Source organism: Trichoplusia ni, chromosome 21 (genome assembly GCF_003590095.1).
Source record: "Trichoplusia ni isolate ovarian cell line Hi5 chromosome 21, tn1, whole genome shotgun sequence".
Classification (NCBI taxonomy): Eukaryota; Metazoa; Arthropoda; class Insecta; order Lepidoptera; family Noctuidae; genus Trichoplusia; species Trichoplusia ni.
In genome coordinates this window covers 4450609-4470191 of record NC_039498.1, presented here as the reverse complement: position 1 = coordinate 4470191, position 19583 = coordinate 4450609, and the positions used below count along the sequence as shown (strand labels likewise).

Sequence of the window (19583 nt, the reverse complement as noted above, 5' to 3'; positions counted from 1 at the left end):
ACAAGAAATCTTCATCTTCTTTATTTTCAAGTCTTAAATATACTCAAAGTTTGTAAGCCCAAAAAGTGGTCTAACAAAATGAACAAACTTTAGTATTACTCTCCGAATTCAATATTACAAAAAAGACTCAAAATTTGCAAGTGAAATCTAGTGAAAGGTAGATCAAAATTTCATGTATCCCGGTATAAGTGATCTCAATTAGCTATGATTGAATAACTGGCAGATAGACGGACGGGTAGGCAGCGCTCCGAGCTAGATGCATGTCAGGTGTACGGCCAGCAGGCCTGCCAACCTCGCCATTATACAATTATACACCGTTTCGTAATAAATGACTTATTCCTGCGAGCGGATGCTCTTCGTTACGTAATTGATGCACCGATTTAATAATAGGTAATTTTTAATTTGTAATTTCCGTTTTTGCATCAATCCTTCAATTTGGAATCGAAGTATTATCAACATTTGTCTTTTTTATGCAAACCTAGTTTGTAACAAGGGATTTTTTGCAAGTTTGTTACATTTAAAATTTTCGTCTGTATTACAATGTAATATTTATGGTCTGAAAAAGGCTTCAGTTGCATCCTAACAGCTCGACACACACTAGTAACGAGAATGATTTGTCGACTGTTACGAGTAACAAGCAGAGTAAGCATTGTATGTAATTTAATAGTCGCGCATTTATCAGATTTTACACGCACCATTAATGTTCTGCTTTTTCAGTACAAATAGTGGTAGTTGTAGTGCATTTATCACGCTCCTGGCGTATCAATGTGGCCGCGAATGAATTTATACGGTCTGCGTATTCCAAATTCTCGGGGTCAACAGTAGAATTCGGAATTCGGTAATTGGTAAGCATTGGCTTTTAATTAACCCGCTGATGTTGGGTGGATTAACTAGAGAGGAAATGTTCAGTGTAAATATTGCATCTGCACTCAAATTGACTAATTGCTGTCTTGTCTAAATGCTCGTTCCGACATGGCCAACTTCGCGTTTGAGCGCTCGAACACACCGAGTGTCTGGACACTTGAGGCTCCTCCAACGTTCGATCTGCTTTTACAGAACACTGAATCGAAAGCACCTCTTGTAATAAACGTCCGAATGACTTCCTATTTACAAAATCAAACCAATAATTCGTTGAAATGCTTTGTGCAAAACTTGTAACAGGAAGTTTACAGAGCGAAAGAGTAATTACTCAAAACCACTAGAAATACTGAATCGGTTTATTTATTTCATAATTCATTGAATAACCATTTACAGATGTTGCATTGTTATCGTGAGATGTGATTTAACGTAAAACAGTCGTTCATGAGGTTTACAAATCAATTGAGTAAAAAGAAGCGCGATCACGCATCGTTATTAATATGTCGATTTATGCACGCAAGGACAGCATGTTCCGTTTATGCGGCATGTAGCGGAAAAAATATGCAGAAAGTGAAATTAGTGAAAACATAATTATGCGGGGATTTACTCTGACGACTCAACCTAATACTTTACCTGGAAGCTTTATAACCTGTTGAGTTTTCATGAAAATATTTTATTTCTTATAGGTACAACCCGAAAACAGTAAATTTTCAAGGCATCTTGATTTGTTCATATTAAATGGAGTATTAAGAATTAGTGTTAGGTATATACACAAGGATTCCTTTCATCCACGATTTCGCATCGAATAAATAAATCAAATTCCTCAGTTTAATATATAAAATAAATTATCTATTTTCACAACAAATAAACGTCCAACATTTTGGATTATTAAATACGTTTACATATTAAGCAATTATCTCAAATTCGATCAATCTATTGTTACGATATTGTTTGCAGGCACGAAAGGAAATAAAGATGGAAAAGCGATATCAGTTACTGTCTCAATAAATTACTTGACTTAATCTTATGATTGAAATCGTATTTTTCATTTTATCACATCATTAAAAAATTATAAAAGCACTGAAGTTTGTTAGTTGGGGTAAAAACATCACTTGCTTGTAAACATTGTAGTGGTAAGTGACGTAACATGAGATTTTAAATCACTATATCCTCTCCACTTGATTACGAGATAGAGAAAAATACGTATCGAATATATTTTGGAAATCTCTCTGACGGATTAAGCAGTTTTTTAGTCAAATACGTTTTTCACAAACTGTAATAATATAATCAAATGAACAAATTAACTTTCATTAAATGCTTAATTAAGCGGCTTACAGATTTGCAATTCATATTCTTGATTGCTATTTGCTATAGATACTGGTGATTTGATTGCGTTGTTTGCGGAAAATTATGATATCATAATTGGCACTATTACAAATTGTGATGGTAATGCATTATACTTTTTACTGTAAACTAGAACTTATATCAAAGGCTCTTCAGTTTATTTCAATATTTGTCGAAGGAGTCTTGACGTATCCTGTTGCCTTAAAAAGAAAATTATGATAAAGTGAAATCACATACGTGAAAGAGATTATAAATCCTATTAACACAGAATAATTTAACATCAAATTTCATTGAATAGTTTTCGCAATAAGTATGTTGGGCTTACTTTTTCGTTTTTCTATTGAAGTATTAATATCAAGTGTCTCGCACATTATAGAACAGTTTTGTATATTTATGAGTTTGTAATATAAAGTGGTCGGCCACTTTGCTTGCAGTACACGATATTAATAAAGTTTGAGATCAATCGTGGTTTACGGTACAAACCTGCACTGCCGTATTAAAAGAGGTTTTATTTAACTGGAAAACCTCATACTGTGTAATTATTACGATATTTATCTATGACACTTATAATGGTAAAATAAATATGTGCGTAATATTTTCACAAATATACTGTCTCCTTAATAGCATTATTCAAATTTGACAATACTCATACATTTTTGTGATCACTAATAACAGTAAAACAGCATTATATATGTATTTGCAAAATGCATTGATTGGGGAATATTTTTGATCGATTGAAATGATATTATAGGTCTAGGCGTCTTTTGAATCGAAGCGCTTCAACTCAATCGAAGTAAATTTCATAATAACTATCGGTTCACTTCGTATGTAACAATATAATGTTAAATTATAAATATGAGATCAAGTACCCCAGTTCAATGTACATGCAAACAAGTATAAAATATTCTGTACGCAATCGTGGTTGTGAATTGGGATCTAGTTCCATACATTTGAATCTTCTTTATAATATACTTGTGGACCACACGACGTATGCATAGCAATGTAATGCAGGACTGTTTCTATATATGTACATATTTATGTGGTTATTGCAAAAGAAGTATTTATATCTATAATTTGTTGCTTTAAAAGTATTCTTTTGTTTGTTTTAAAAACATTCGATATTTATATTACACGTTTAATGGCGAAAGAGGAGGTCGATTTCAGTTGTAACTTTTTAAAGTAAAAGATACCTAAATGAAGTTAGTATTGAATGTTTTTTTTCTCGTATAGCAGCAGTACAGAAATATAAAAGTTCTAAAATATAAAGAACTGTCCACCAACGAGTCCTCGACTGGTAACGAGGAACATTCCTATACAAGTCAGTTACTCCGGAATTTTACATATTTGCATGCTTTCCATATCTGGCATCGCTGAGAGCTCCAGCCCGTGACATATACGTCGCACGTTACTGGATTATGTCGTACAGCCTTTGTAATTTATTGAGTATCAAGTAAGTTTGCTAGAGTTTAAAATAAAACTCAATTACAAAATATTCTACACGATGTTTACACACCCGACCGCTATTAAAGTAAAGCTTTGAAACGAACTAAATACCACGGACAAATACAAGAGCAAACTTTAGTAACATGAAACATTAATTAAAACAGTTTGATGAAACTGCTTTACGAAAACCTAAAATATTGAAACGGCAAGTGTAAACGAAGAAGGGTTTAATTTGCACTTGATGGAGTTAAAAACTACGAAACGCTGCATAAAGTTGGTTCCAGGGCGAGATTTGAACTGGAAAACTAATTATGTTTGAATTTGCATTCAGTACTTGGAGTTTGTTATTAATTGGCGCTGGGCACACAGACAGGGCGGTCGCGTAATGATTGCGGCCTCGCGGAACATTCAAGTAAACCCTTAACTTACCCTTCAACGAAAAGCGTATAACATATTAGCGCATTAAGTGCAATTTCCTATCATTAGAATGATGAGGATAATGTCGAGCTTTGCATACCATTACGTCCTTTACAGCGATTAGAAGCCTAAGGTTGTTTCAAAATTATAGAAAATGCACGGTAATGCGGCCATTATCTGTGTGTCATTTAAAGTGACATTGTGTAATGTGTGCGCTTTTATGTTGCCATAGAGAGTGTATTATGTTAGGTTTAAGCCCAGTGGCGGTAAAGCCAGCTTTAGATTTACCTTTATGCAAACCTGGAAGAACAACCGAACTTTCGAATGGAGCTGCGTCACCGCGAGCTGCGATTAAGCAAATTTTGTTTCGTTGCTTCTAGTTGTTGGAAATTTTGGATGGATTGGTAGGTTTACATTGGTTGAGTGCAGCTCGGTGTTAACGGGAACAATGCTTTAGTGGTAGAACTCGGCCGTGTTTTTGTAGCTGCTGGGTAGTGCTGAGTAACCACGAGTTTGAGCGGCATCACCCTGTTTAGTTCGTATAATTAGTCACGGAAAGCTTTTAGGGGTTAGTGAAGTGTGAAGCGAGTTACATATGCTTCATTATCTGGTTTGTTTGGCTCTACTGAGGCTTCTAACACGTACGCTAATGAAAAAGTAAAAGTGTCGAATTTAAACGTTGCAAATATATTTTAAATTTTCTATGCTTGATAATGTATAGTGCAGTTTAAAAAATAATCGTTATTTAAACTAAGTTTCTATTATCATAATTAGCGAACATTACGTGGATGTCGAACACAAAGGGGTAGAGTCGCATGAAATCCTATCACTCTGTGCGCTACTATTGTAATTTATGAGCCTAAACGCTTTTATACTGAGTCCATAACGAGAAGTAAAAAAAACAGGTTCGCGGACGAATTAACATGTTGAAATATTTTAAATACATAATAAGATTCTCTTCAAAAACGATAGTTTTTAACTTTTTTGGCAATTATTGACAATCTAGCTGCAAAGTATAAATACATACAATATAAAACCACCGTTGGTAGCTTTTTACAAACTTATAGAACAAGCATAGGTTTTACGTACGTGGTCATTTCAAAATCGTAGATTCAAAGAATAGAATAAAAAGAATGGAATATCCATTATTCGTAAAGGACATTTTACGTAAGCAAGACCCATAGAGCATTTAGAAAATCCCCTTCCAACAAAACAAGAGTTATTGAATAACTAAAGTGCTTCCATAACTCAAATCTTTCATTCGACTTTAATAATTAGCGCCGAGTTTCCTAATTTACTTAACGAAACTATTTGTATGGGGCTTCCCCATAACAGTTATTGGAAAGTTGGCAAACAATTACGTTATAAGCAGTTTTGTGGCTCCATTCAACTTAATACAAATTATTAAGTATCTTGATCACGTAATTAATATTGTCGTAGGAACATGGTTTTGAAATACACAAATACAGTTTGCGGTTCACTGAAATTGTTATCGACGTTTCTAAACCGACTAAACCACATCTAATTATCGAATATACAAATGGTGGAAACTAATTTCGGCACCAGTAATACGTGTGTGGGGGAGGAAATGTTCGTTCGTCCCTTCGAACAATATTGAAATTTCCAATGACTGCTTAATCCAACAGAACAACGCGGCAGGTTCACCGCTAATCCGGATATCTAGCACTTTCATTTGTTTACATACGACCTGTCAAAAAGGTTATATGGCTGAATATATTATTGTAGGATTAATAAACGTCAAATTTTATCTAATGTGGCATTCGTTTTAGTTTATCAACGAGGCTTAGAGTTCAAAGCTTATTATAATTATAACAATTTAATTGACTACAAAATATTAAGGTTGTTAAGCACAAATTTGAAGGACAGACAATTTTACTGACTATAAAACATCAGGCACAGAACGAAAAATAAAGTAGATAGATGATACTACTAATATATAGAGCACGAAAGTAAAATTGAGCTGGGAAATATTTTCTGCGACGTTACACGTAATCCCATTAAAGACTCTTAAAAAACATAAAAACTGACGTCCATTAGAACATGAGCAAAGCAGCCTTGGAATAAAGGGAGGTCCAAAAAGAAGAAAAATCAAGGCCCTCGTTTTTACAGCGTACATTTGCAGCGCTAATCAGAAGTCGATACTAAAGAAAAAAGTTTATACGTTGTATTAAACGTGAAAACTTTGAAGTCCAAGCAAACACGACACATGGGAAAACTAGCACATGACATGTATTACCGTTTACTTATGCCAGTACAATATACATCGAAGTTGTTATTTCTATCGGTCGAGTCAAATGTATGCATCACAATATGTCATTGCATCTATTTGAATATATAATAGGCTACGTACCGCGAGTTTATAGCGCAATAATTATTATATGGCTTGTGTATATCAAGAAATTATTTTGCTAAGATAATAGACGATCTCTGGTTTGCATTTTAATAGGTACTATGTTTTGTTTCTTGAATAAGAGAATGCGCAGTAAAGCTTTTATTCCAGTTTCATGCTCATTGCGCTGTCCACCGTGAAATCTGTGTGCAGTCCAATTATACGAACATCTGCGGCAACGCAGTAAATCCGAACAGAGGGACAGAGCAAAAATAGTCACAAGAAACAAGGATTACTTCCCGTGGACTCTCGAGAGGCGAACAGATCGTGCTGCGTCATTTTCTACGACCAAATTGATGGGTAGCGAGATACAGGTCATTTTCAAAGTTTTCCCACACGCCAGATTAAACTAGACAACATAGCATTTATTTATTTACTAGCTGTTGCCCGCGACTTCGTCCGTTCTTCGTCGTAACGCGTGGTTAGAAGATATAAGTTATGATTTATACCTGCCCTGTTTCTTCCACATTTTCCATTGTACCTTCGCGGACTTTTTGTAGATCTTTTGCGCGGACTTTTTGTACAATATTGTAGAACATTATTTTGAAGTATCTCTTGCGGCGTAAGAAAGCGTAAAAAATAATAGTAAATACATTTGAAATCGCTAAAATTGACTTTGTTCCTGTACGAAAATATGCATAGATTATGCTTAAAAACCTTCCTCATAAAACATTTTATCTATTAAAGCAAACCGGATCAAAATCCGTCAAGTAGTTTCAAAGATTTAAGTGGTCAAGGGGAAATAGGGACAGAAAAAGCGGTTCTGTTTTATAATATGTAGTGTAGATTAAATTACAACGGCTGCGTCAACAACCAATATCAGCAATTTAAATGTTAGTGATTAAACGGAAAAAACTGTATTTTATTGTTTGATTAGTAGTTTTAGTAAAGACGGATATAAGAAACAAAAGACAACTAGCCCGAGGATACACGAGTGAACTGGGGAAAATTGAAATTGAACTAACGCAAGAGCTGGATTTTTTAATTTAGGAATTTGGTAAAGCCGACTTATTGAGTAAAATTAGAATTATTCTCGAAGCTTACAATTGACCATACACCAGTTGAACACGAATGCAAATTTTATTAAAATTAAATTAGAGAGTACAATTCTGGGGCACTTCTGATTAGTATTCTGAACTTCAGCCACTTAGCTGCACCGTCTTTTGTCTTTAGGTTTTAAATGAGTGACAAATAACTACCTACAAGTCTTTAAGAAGTTACAATTTTATGACAGGTTACCTATATATATTTTTCATGAAAAACAGAAAAGAAATATACAATGGAAATTATGTAGAAACTTTTATAGAAAAGTATTGCAGAACAATAAGATGCTTATCATTGATCCTGTTACAAGAAAATATTGTTTTCATTATTCTTTGAAGTTTCTTGAAAACACAAACAGCGAAAGCGCTTTAAAAACTAGCCGAGAAATGTTGTTTGTTATGAGGCTTTAACGAAAGCTCCTTTTGTGTATACAAGGCAAGAACCAAGCTTCTACTTTATTTTTTCGGTCAATGCTTGCGTTGACTCAATACATTATCATGAAAATATTTTAAATGGTGTATTAAGTAATGATTGTTAAAGGCATTAGTTATTAACGTATTCATGTTAGGTCTCAGTGAATATGAATAAAATATGGCTTTTAAGTCGATTTTCTCCTGCGCTTACAGCAACACGACACGGCGTCCGTCATCCGACACCAAACAGATGTGTCCGGCCTATTTCCATTTCCAGCAATTTTATTTTCAACATTGTTTTGCTATATGGGTTATCGATCGGTTCATTTTCGATCGAGTTTCCTTGGTAAGTCTCCATAGAGTTTCCCCGAGTATTGTAAAATATTTTTCACCCACAACTCTTGCAAGAGTCAATATGCGATGAATGTAGCCGTCACATGCCGATAAAGCATTGAATTTAATACCTAACATTCGTACGTGTTTTAAATTTATATTCACGTCTCGACTTGACTTCGTGTAGGGAAATATATCTTGATATCTGTACCGCAGGAAATTTTCACGTGATGCGCTTTCAAGATTTTCTTTTTTATAAAAGGCGTTGAGGTGGAATTTCGTGCATTTGCGATTTTCCACGTAAGTAGTTTGAAGTGCTTTTACACGTGGAGAGCCAACTAAAAGGAATCGCTTCGATATGGCGTGTTATATCGAGAACTTCACACGAAATATAACACACGTGGTGTATAAATACTTTTGGAAATAAATTTGTTGTTCGTGAGGGACAGTTCGTAGTTACAGAGGATATGTTTGCGCTAATTTAAAGGATTTCACCGCCAGTAATCACGTTGAAACTACTTTTAATTATAAGACTCACGTGATTTTCATCACTAACACAATGTAAATAAGACTGTCTTTACATTTATAGGGAAGCGAGTATTGTTTTGTTGGCGCCAATTCACAGAGAACGATTCGGTTTGTTTGTATTTAACCAATGTATATAAAGAAATTTATGTGTAATTTTGTACACAGCAAATTGTGTGAAAATATACAATTTGTTAAACGTTAAAAATATCCGCGAGTGACTGAACTCTTGTTCGAAAACAAGTCTTTTGTGGAAGTTTGTTGAGAAAGTGAATCGAGTCCAGTTTGACGTCAAATTCAATATAAAATGCAATTTGTTCACCAACTTTTATTAACCAAGGGCTGGTGTTTAAGATTAGGTAAAGTTCTTATTGCGTCTCCATTGTCAATAAGTTGAATAACTTCAAGATAAGTAAGTATAGCTATATATAAAAAAAACAATTTTCGTCGTATCAACTAGACAAATAGCACTACTTTCTCGGGATATCTAATGACTATATATTATCAAATTTGATTCAGTTACTTTTTTTTACTTACAATCTTTCGCCCCTACATTCTTAAAATGAGATAAAGCCCAATCTTTTCAAAATCCTTTATCTCTACAACGTTAAAAAATCTACACCAACAAAGTAATTACAAAACATGATACCGTAATTATTCACCACTAGACAAGCTCGTTTTAATTTAAACTGCCGTTAAAGTTTCCAATTTCAATATTTATTGCACTAATTGTGTCCCGGCAAAGTATACGAAAGTACTTCGTTGGCGCTGGAAAATATTGAGGAGAATATTGAGCAGATATTGTACCATCAGATCAAGAAGAAAAGGTACAGACTTTGTGGAAACGAGATGCTGATCTACGTCATGTAGAGCGTTCTCTCTCTTCTACAACTGCATCAGGTTTGCTTTGATGGTGGTTAAAGGCCCTCTGTTCGCCTAGCGCCCGCTTTGAGCGAGGCGGGTTAAACGTCGCCTGATTAACCTCAACATGAAACTTTACACAATAGCTCAAAGGCGTTATTCACACTTTTGAAGTTGGTTTTGAAATAAAGGTGTTGTTAGTAATGGCATTGCTTGTGATTGCAGTTTTGCCTCATAGAGAAAAGTTGGTTTGCATTGTAATTTTCGTTTCAAAACGTAGAAAACTGCGTCAAGTTTCGCGTCTTTATATTTTAGGTACTACGATAGTAAAAATGTCTGATTGCTAGACATAGGCGTCTTCCCGTATAGGGAAGCTAAATCATAGATCACCACGTTGGCTCACTGCAGTTCGAGAATTCCAGATTCCAGTACTTGGAATCCCGGTTTTAGCAAGATGCGAATATCTTGCCATAAATTCTTTTTCCATATCCTTTTTCTTCTCCACTAAAAACCTACCTGTTTCTGCTGCAGGAAGCAGTGCATGGCTTGCGTGACGTCGGCCGCGTGTATCGAGTTGTGGTAGGGGTTGGTGCTGATGTAGCCCTCCTCGATCAATGTGAACAGCTTCCAGGCCTTCGCCGCGTCCAGCTTGAAGTGCGACAGGAGGCCGTACAGCTGGAACAGGTGGATGCACAGCACAGGCAAACACCTCCCTACAGGGAGAAATGACGTCAGTGTTTTGTTACAGGGTAAAAGGTGAGAGAGTAACAATGGAACGTAGACTGATTGCTGAAGCTTGGATAGTTTCGTAAGGGTCAATACATTCTAAGGCAGGTATATACAAAGTGCATCTTGACGAGAATCAAAATGTAGAGGACTGCTTAATTTAATGGATAAGGTAGACCGAGGACGGTAATTAGATTGGGTAATGGCAAAAATAAAAAGAAGAGAGTAGAATTAGAAAGGATGTGGTGGATAAAGGACAGTGGAGAATGGCATGTTAAAAGAGGCAAAAGGAATGCCCTGCATTAGACAAGATAGACGATAATTAGATAAACTTTGATGTCCTGCGACTTAGTTGCATTCTGAATTAACTCTAACCGTCTACATTTAAAAAGTGTTTTTTTAATTTCTTGAAATTCTATGAATATGCTTTGTTTTTATTGTTGTTTACATAAATACAGTATAATTGAATATACAAGTAGCTCAACTTCTTGAAATAACCAAAATGGTTCATGTGGTCACAGTTTTCAACATAATAATCTCCTTATTCGACTAGTGTCAAGAATAGCGCCGTCCACACTCCTGGCTGCTTCTGTATGGTCACTGTGGTCAAAGTATGAATTAATTATATTTCGACCAAGCCACATGCAAAGGACAGAAATAATGGCTTCTTAATATATAGGAAATAAGTAAGCGAATAATTTTATTGTCACAATGTCCCATTAGTATAGAGTGCAAGTGCAAGTATTTATCACTAACCGACGTAGGTTTGATTCTAGTATTATAGGCTTGGTTTTATATAAATACATCAACTGTGTGAACGGTGTGAACTTAAATAGATAATGATTTTTAAGACCATTGTGTTCAGTATCAGCTTTTTGCCAAACCACTTATTCCAATACAAAGTTTACGTCCCTAAAGCCGCATGCAAATAACAACATATTCAACATGTAGGTCAGTCAAGGATAGCCTTTACAAATAGCTAATTAGTACAAACAAATGTACAAGATATGCAGACTGAAACATGGTCAGTGCATATTTGTAAATCAGCTTACTATGTTTCAAGCTACTGTAAACAGACGTCATTAATTCAAAATACCGTGGTTGCACGTAACTGAAACTGAATTTAGAACGGAATATGGAATTGTGGTTGGTCAGTTGTTGACTGTGAAACGGAATTAATATTACACTGAGTAATTTGATAAACGCGATTTCATTACCGAGTTTGATTTTATAACAAGTTGATATTTTGACAAGAGGGGTGTTAAGATTTGCCTTTGCTTAGCCTGAACCAGGTCTAACGTAGCAATTACGGTTTCAATAAAATAGTGAATTAAGATATGAAAGAAGAATGAGTAGCAAAACTCTACGACAATCTTAATTGTAGATACTATTTGTAAAACAGAAGTTTTGATCAACGTAACAACTTGTACTTAAGTTTAAAAGTAATTCCTATTTATTGCTCTGTGTAAGTCGAATATAATTAACGGTGAAATTCAGAATTGTCCGTGAAAGAGGCGGCGAGGGCAACAGGTTGCACGAAAGCTAGTTTTGTTATGCTCGATAATTGTGACTGATGTTTTATGCTAGAGTACATTTCAAGTATTTGAAGCAATTACATTTAATCGTAAGAGCAGGTACTGGGTATTACTATTTTCTTTTATTTATATTTCTGTTTGGCTGAGGAAGTAACGTAACAATCTTATCTTTTAATAAGTAATTTCGAAACGATTGAGATTTTTTTCTTCTTCGTCTTTAGTACTCAAAAATAACTGAATTCTGTTAAACTTGTTACATGTTAGGTGTTTAACAAAACAGCTAAATCTTGAATATGAAAAGATCATGAACAGAGTAGACTAAAACAAGCGTGGCTAATGTCTTACAACATACGTCTCGAGTAGCCTTGTTCCGTATACTACAATAGGACGTAAAACTAAACAATTAATTTACAAAGTCAGCTCTGAATACTGCAGGCGAGCAAACAAGAAAAGCCTAGACTGACAGGGAGATTGTTGCTGCCCGGCGAACTGTATAGCACTGCACGGCTCGTCAGACTTAATACAAACGAGAAAATATGACGAAATACCAAAAGTTTTGCACAAGATGCCAACAAAATATCCGTTCAAAATTCACGAAAAAAGAAAAACGTTGAAACGTAAGTCAACGCGCGACTAATCACAACAAATCATCTGTTTACAACAAATTAAAGCCAAGGTCGGTTTGTAGGTATAGTGATACGAATTTAGTGAGGCTTGACATAACCGCGGATGGATCTCGTGTGTAAGGGGCGACGTGCATGTGACAGACACGCGTTCCACGTCGTTATGTGGAACACCCGTAACTATTGTCATGCTAACCATGTTTTGAGGATTGTATTTAGCCATCGAATGGACAACAGCTTTTCAATATTTACTCTTGTTCTTAGAGGTAATTAATTCCAAGTTATTGTGTAATAATTGACAGCGTATTTCTATATGCCGTGTCAGATTATTGATTTTTTAGGGTTCCGTAATCGAAGGGTCTGAGGGTCGTGTCTGTTTGTCTGTCGGTCCATACCGGGCTGTATCTTGAACGGTGGTAGCTAACTGTGTAATAATTTATTTGTGACCTAACCAATTTGGTTTTCTTTAGCTGCTGCAATTGAGTGGTTTTCAAGTTTCACAGACATACGAATAGCGAATCCTTAGGTTACAAAAATGCCTGCAGCGAAGTGCTAAACTGAACAGTTATCCGTGCGATAAGTACTACAGTTTGAAACAATCCTAGACCAAATACATTAGAGTCGATATTAAGTGAGATCAGTAACCCAACTCGTCGGTAAATAGGTTAAGCTTCAGCTGCATATAAATTAACAAATTCAGTGCGGCTGGAAAGCGCTAGCCCGCAAAAGATATGTGCATTTACAATGACGTGACTTAATAGGGCTTGTGGCTTCATTATTGCTTCTTGTACTATGCTTATTAGGGCAGGCCATTTACAATTGAAAAATAAAGTGGATTTGATACTGAAAAGTGACATAGATTTTCAAAGAAAGATATTATTGGAAACAGATCCCCAAAACCACAGAGTGTGATAATCTAAAAGAAAATTTTCAAGAGTTAGCTAAGCTGAAATGAAAACACTATCGCTATATTTCGATTTCTAACACGGATTGGGAAAGTCACTAAATCCTAGATCTTAAAGAACAGATAAGACGTAACGTCTTATTTAAGATTTTTTTATTCATTCTCAAAACCTATTAGGCTAATAGCGAAGTGAGAAGCTGGTTTAGGAACACATAAGAACGAATCCCATCTCAAGAAGTACCTACACTCACGTTACACTACGCTTTAACTGCGATAAAAAGCGAAGGAAAACTAATAAAAATGTATGCACGCTGTATATAAAATAATTAATTTAATTGTACGCTTTAACTAAACGGACTGTCAACTTCAGTGCATAGTCCATCACACATGTACCTTTTAGTACAGTGAGTAACAGAAGTCATTACCAGAACTGATCAGGTACGCAATTATGTCATTCAAATCGAAACCAGTATGGTTTAAGACATGGATTGGTGTTCACGATGTTTTTTTTCTACTAAGAGTCAAATCTATTTTGTTACCTATTAGCTCATTATTGAAATTGATAATGTACACTTGTATTTTGATATTAACTATCGTGAGAATTATTCATTATTAAATTATATAACGGCGGGGTCTCGAGTCGACTCGCGACCCTGCGGCGTCAGCTCATGATTAAGGACTCTGTTTGGGTTGAGCTCGAAACTAGTCGGGCTTCCCGATAAATACGCGTAAGTAAACCGTTACATCATTTAAAGAAGTACACTTGATTTTAAAATCGAATTGTTTCACCTATTTCTATTGCTGTCTGTACTAAAGAGCTTGCGTGCTCAATAAACTCGCGTGCAAACATTCAGAGGTAAATCATGTATGAACGAGATCTTAATTGTCTTTCATTTAGGTTTTATCTTATTAATCAATTGGTTATTAATAGATGTTGGCTCTGGCAACTAATTGGCAACTTGTTGTTTAACAGATGACGTTTGATAACAAATTATGAGCAAATGCTAATAGTACTTGTATATTTTTTATAAAAAGGACATGATATATGGGATAAAAAATATTGTTACTTATACCAAAGGACGTGATGCACTCTTCGTTTTATATTCTCCGGTGTGAGGTTACATTTTGGAGAGCAATGTCTGCCAGTGAGAGGGTAGCGCGAGAATACTTAATATCTTACTGTACATTGAAATTCTTTAACAATACTAAGTTGACAGTAATAAAATATGATGGGAAAATTTTGATCTTGTTTTGGTGACGTATAGCTTCAGTTAAAATATTTAAATTTTACGTCTATTTCTGTCGTATTTGAAGAGGCCTGTACTCAACAGTAGGACATTAGTAATATATTATTTTCGTGCTCTTAGAAATTCTCCGCCAAAACTATTTTTCTTTTGAGTCTACCTTTAAAAAAGTACCTACACCTAAGTCCAGCGTCAAAACATCTACGTTATATTCTAGACTAGACAAAAATAGTAAATGTCGCCTGAAGGTTTCGTGATAAGTTTAGATATGAAAATGGAAAGCGTCAATAAAAGCTTTCCATATTGGGAATCGGCTTAAAAATTCATAAATCCTCACATCTTATGATAGTGTCACACCTAGAATAGAGGCGAAGAACCTGCTCTGAAAATAATTACTAATCCTTTTGCAGATTCTATTTTAATGTTTTGATAAATATGTTTTATTTTTCGATATTTTTGAGACTAAGATTGAAACTGAGTATTTTTTTAAGATTGTTTATGCGAATAAGAGTGAATGTCTTCTTCTTTGTCATCGTAGAATTTTACTTTTAATTTATTGACGTTTAAATTCGCCATGTATTGAGATCATGTGTATGGCATTCATTAAAGAGCATTCAAAGTTCAACAATCAGCAAACAGTCAACATTTGGCTCTCTCACCGCTATTAGATATAAATACAAACAACATGATAAGAAACATTACCCCCTGATACATTTTCAAGCGTGAACGCATTGAAGTGCCAATGTACAGACTGATTCAGGATGCACTGTAACAGAAGCAGAATGGTTAATATCACACACAAAATCGCTTCTCTAAAAGTCGCGAACATACATCGCGGAGCAGTCACAAGGCGCTACACTCGCAGTGCGAGAGAAAACTACGTACAAAGGCGCAGGCATCGTATGGAGTCAACGACCTTTCTGCGAGTAGGATGAATGATGAATAGCGGATTAATAAAGAAGCACGTCTGTTCGAGCGAGTCTTGGCCGGTCGTCAATGCCCATTGCATCAGGAAGGAATTGTAATACTTGTACACGTCACTCGCATATCTACATACACAAGTGGATGGACGCACACATGCGAGCGACACTTCCTCGTCAAACAACATAAACACAAATTAATCCGTAACGCTGCTTGTTTACGACCTGCCACATCGGACTTAGTAAATTTCGTCCAATAAACAAATCCCCCGTTTTGTGACCGCCAAATCTATTAATATTCGCAATACAAGTGACGTCACCTCTAAAAGCGCATATCTGAGAAACAACAAATTTCCTTCGCAATGAAAATACAAACCGCATTAAATTTAAATGTCTCGCCAGCGCTCATAATAGTGACTGCACACCATTTAAAGTTGATCTTCAACGCTTCAAATCTTTATATAGGCTTTACTTTATATGAATCAGTTGATCGTTCAAGGTATTTGTAATTGTAATTTTATATAACTCGAGAGTAGAGATAATATCATATGTCATATATGGTGCAGACACATTATGTGAACGATAAAAGAAAACGAGGAGCGATGTTTTCGCACCAAACACGGCGTCTCCACGCACAGGAGTTGGATAAGTCAAGATATTAACGAATCAACTTAATCTTTCATTCGCATTGCGACGTCCTTGCTTCCACTGCTTGGAACGCAGAACGATATCCAACAATATGTCACAAGAACATACCTATAAATAGTGCGTGAGGACGGCTCTTGAATACAAACAAACGACATTTAAATTTGTGGCGGAGTTAGGAACAATACTCGTCGCTACGGCGAAGGACTGCGGAATGACCATGATGGGAGAAACAATGAGTGACGCCGCGCGTTAAACATGGCAATTATGGCGGATATTATGTACGAGCCATAGTTAAAACTGCCTCAATCGTACGGGGTAGTGGAGCGGCTATAGGCAACGCGGGCTCCATTCGTAATGTTATAATCGGAGCTTCGGATTCTCGGATTGTAGGTTCGGCGCAGATGCGATAAACCAATATTTGGTGTTGAATAAAAATACGTGATTTGATAAGATTAATTTCAGTCATTCGGCGGTCGTCCGCGCGCCGGCATGAGTCTGTGTGCGCGGCGCTCACCTGCACCTGGCCGGCGGACAGGTCGTCCAGCAGCGCGTGCTCCTTGTTGAGCGTGCGCGTCAGCAGGCGCCGCTTGCGCCGCCTCTGCATCGTCAGGAACCGGCTCGCGCTCAGGTTCCTTGGCTTCATATTTTCTAATTCCGGGAATTTTTCCTCCGGTATCTTAACTGGTTCTATAATTACATCTGTAAAAAAAGTTTACAATTAACAAATATGTTACTGACCTTCAGGAATCCTAACATTTTAAACGTTACGCGCCTTTGCTCTCCGAAAGCTTTTAAGATGGTGTTGCAATACGATATAAACGGTCGAGGATGTATGCGACAATGAACGATTTCTCGTTTAACAATCTGATAGCGATACGATGTATATCAGGGAACATCGCAGTTTATCAAGCACATTGTTTACCAAGCATTGATAAAAATGCCGGTAAAAGTGCGTATGAAGCGCGCTAAATGGTGATACATTCCAAAGTACCATGCAATCGATTACAGAAACTCGTAAAGTATTGACAAGTTACAATATGATGAGGAAAAGAAAGTTTTATATAAGTTCAAATCGATTTATTTAATTACTGAATGCTAAAACAAGTTGCAATAAAAAATAAAGCGATCGGATTATTACGTAAGCGCAAAAGAATAGGACAGATATTTCAAGATAAAATTACTGCAACTTTGTCTCTTAATTAAATAACTTAAGCCTTGGAGTAGCCAAGGAAAGCTTACATTTCTCGCTTCATAATTAATTCTTAGCTTAAGTGATAAGAAAATGTTAAGCGACACTCTTAACCTCGACCGATTTATCAAGACTGCGCGGAGATCTTATATCTAGGCCAATCTTCGATCAAGAATATAAGATGCAAGAGACCAATAGTGACTGAGCTAAATAGGATCAACGTTTTTAAGAGTTTTAATTACCAGCTGAGTTACAGACTTAATGTGAATTCATTAAAATATGATTTTCGAACTTTCAGATCAAATATTTTACGATAGAGATTAATAAACAAAGTTGCTCTTAACAAACTTGGTATCGTCATTTTGAAAAGAAGAGGAATATAATAAATGAGATGTACGAAACTTTGTGCCTGATATTATTAATTTCTTGGAGCTCACGGTTCTAGCGAACAGACTGTGCTGTGTATGAGTTGTAGAGACGTTCATGAAGATTCCTCATAAGTTCAACATGAAGACTACACATACTGAAACTACTTATGATGGTCTTGAAATTAGAAGTACAGGGAACAATAGCGTTAAAATAAAAACCTGATAAATTTCGGAGTGTAAATGTTTGACGGAAATGTTTTAAATCAGGTTGAAGGTTTCTTGTCAGCTTTCTACCATCTCCTACCTAATGTGAATTCAGGTTTTTTTTGTTAAAAACTTCTTCCGTGCTAATGAAATCGATCGGCGGGGGAAACTGTGTCATGGGGTTTTCACAAACGTTCAATTCACATGCAAAAAGACAGACTCAGTCTCAGAACAAGCATTTGTCGTGCGTAGTGGTTATGGCTTTGTGTTACCTATACTGCTCGGTTATCCGTTTAGAATAGTTGTGGAAGCTAGAAAACGTACTATACGGCGTCAAGTGGCGCCTCAATGGTCTTAATTACAGAGTAGTATACCTTCTGAATATTTAGCATCTTAATAGACTTATCAACGAACTTAGTCACACCAAAAAATCTTAAGACTGGTAGCATTGCAAGAAGAAAATATCCACTACTGATTTTATATTACTTAAATCTATCGGAAGATTTTTTCATTAAGTTTCCTAAGGGAATCGATTTGAACGGAAATCCAATTTACAAATGGCAAAACGACGATCATAAACTTAGTGAAACGGAGTCTTATCGATGTATCTCTTAATACTCGTGAAGTGGGGAATATTGGGATTCGGATGGGATCCGTGCAACAGCTAAGCGATGCTGTTATACAATTAGGGCGGAGGTCAGAATATCAGCTTGTCCTGTTTGCTATCTGGTACGTTAATGGGACCTTTATGCAGATTAATCACAATTTAATTTTCATGTTGACACAACAGAATATCTTTGATTTAATTGAGTTACTTCTTTTCCTCGTTCAGGTATGTCGAGTCGGCTTTAAGGTAAGGGCGTTTTAAACTGTCTTAGAATTATTATCACTGTCGCAACTTTTTATTTAATAACAATTGAAACTTATCATAGCAATGATAAAAATAAAGATACAGTAAATATTTTTGGATAAAAAACAGTTCTACAAATAACATTAATACTACAAAACAACAAAGTATTTATTAATGTTTTAGTACAATATTGCGACGTTGAGGCAGAAGCCATTCAATATTCCGTTCGTTTCAATAGTAAAACAGACGTCGATGATAAACTCGGTGTTTTATCTTTCGTAATAACTAAATCTAATTCTTGGCAGTGTCGTCTTCACGCCATTTATGTTTCAAAAGGTTTTAAATAATCTTTATGCATAATGGCATTGTTATGCAAAAACACTTGTAACATTTAACTCAAGGAACACGTATGGACATAAAATTAAGTCATTCGAGTGACAATTAGTATCGCGATAAGCCAGGCCGAGTGGCCTTTGAATTGAACTAGACGCAAGGGGTACGGCAGAGAGGTAGGAAACTGTAAATGTACAATCTGAAACAATTTTACGGGTTTTCAAAGTTCACTAAAATCATCAACTATTTTTTTTTTCGTAAAACGTGAAATTAAGCAATAAACAATATTTAAGTATCTTTGACGGTTTACTTTTATGAATAGTTGCTAATTAAGATTATCATAAAATCTTATAGAACAAAAACGACATCATTACTAAATTTATAAAACCGC

General features: G+C 35.7%; 1 protein-coding gene across 4 annotated transcripts in view; it reads right to left on the bottom strand.

The window, feature by feature from the left end:
• Positions 1 to 19583, bottom strand: part of LOC113504323 — a 110862-nt gene that overhangs the window by 38022 nt on the left and 53257 nt on the right. For all 4 annotated transcript variants that reach the window (XM_026886579.1, XM_026886578.1, XM_026886582.1 and 1 more), the window contains exons 5-7: positions 16763 to 16947; positions 15383 to 15446; positions 10165 to 10361 (exon numbers count right to left, since the gene is read on the bottom strand). In XM_026886579.1, coding sequence (XP_026742380.1) covers positions 10165 to 10361; positions 15383 to 15446; positions 16763 to 16947 — 446 coding nt within the window. The remainder of the gene's footprint in view (positions 1 to 10164; positions 10362 to 15382; positions 15447 to 16762; positions 16948 to 19583) is intronic.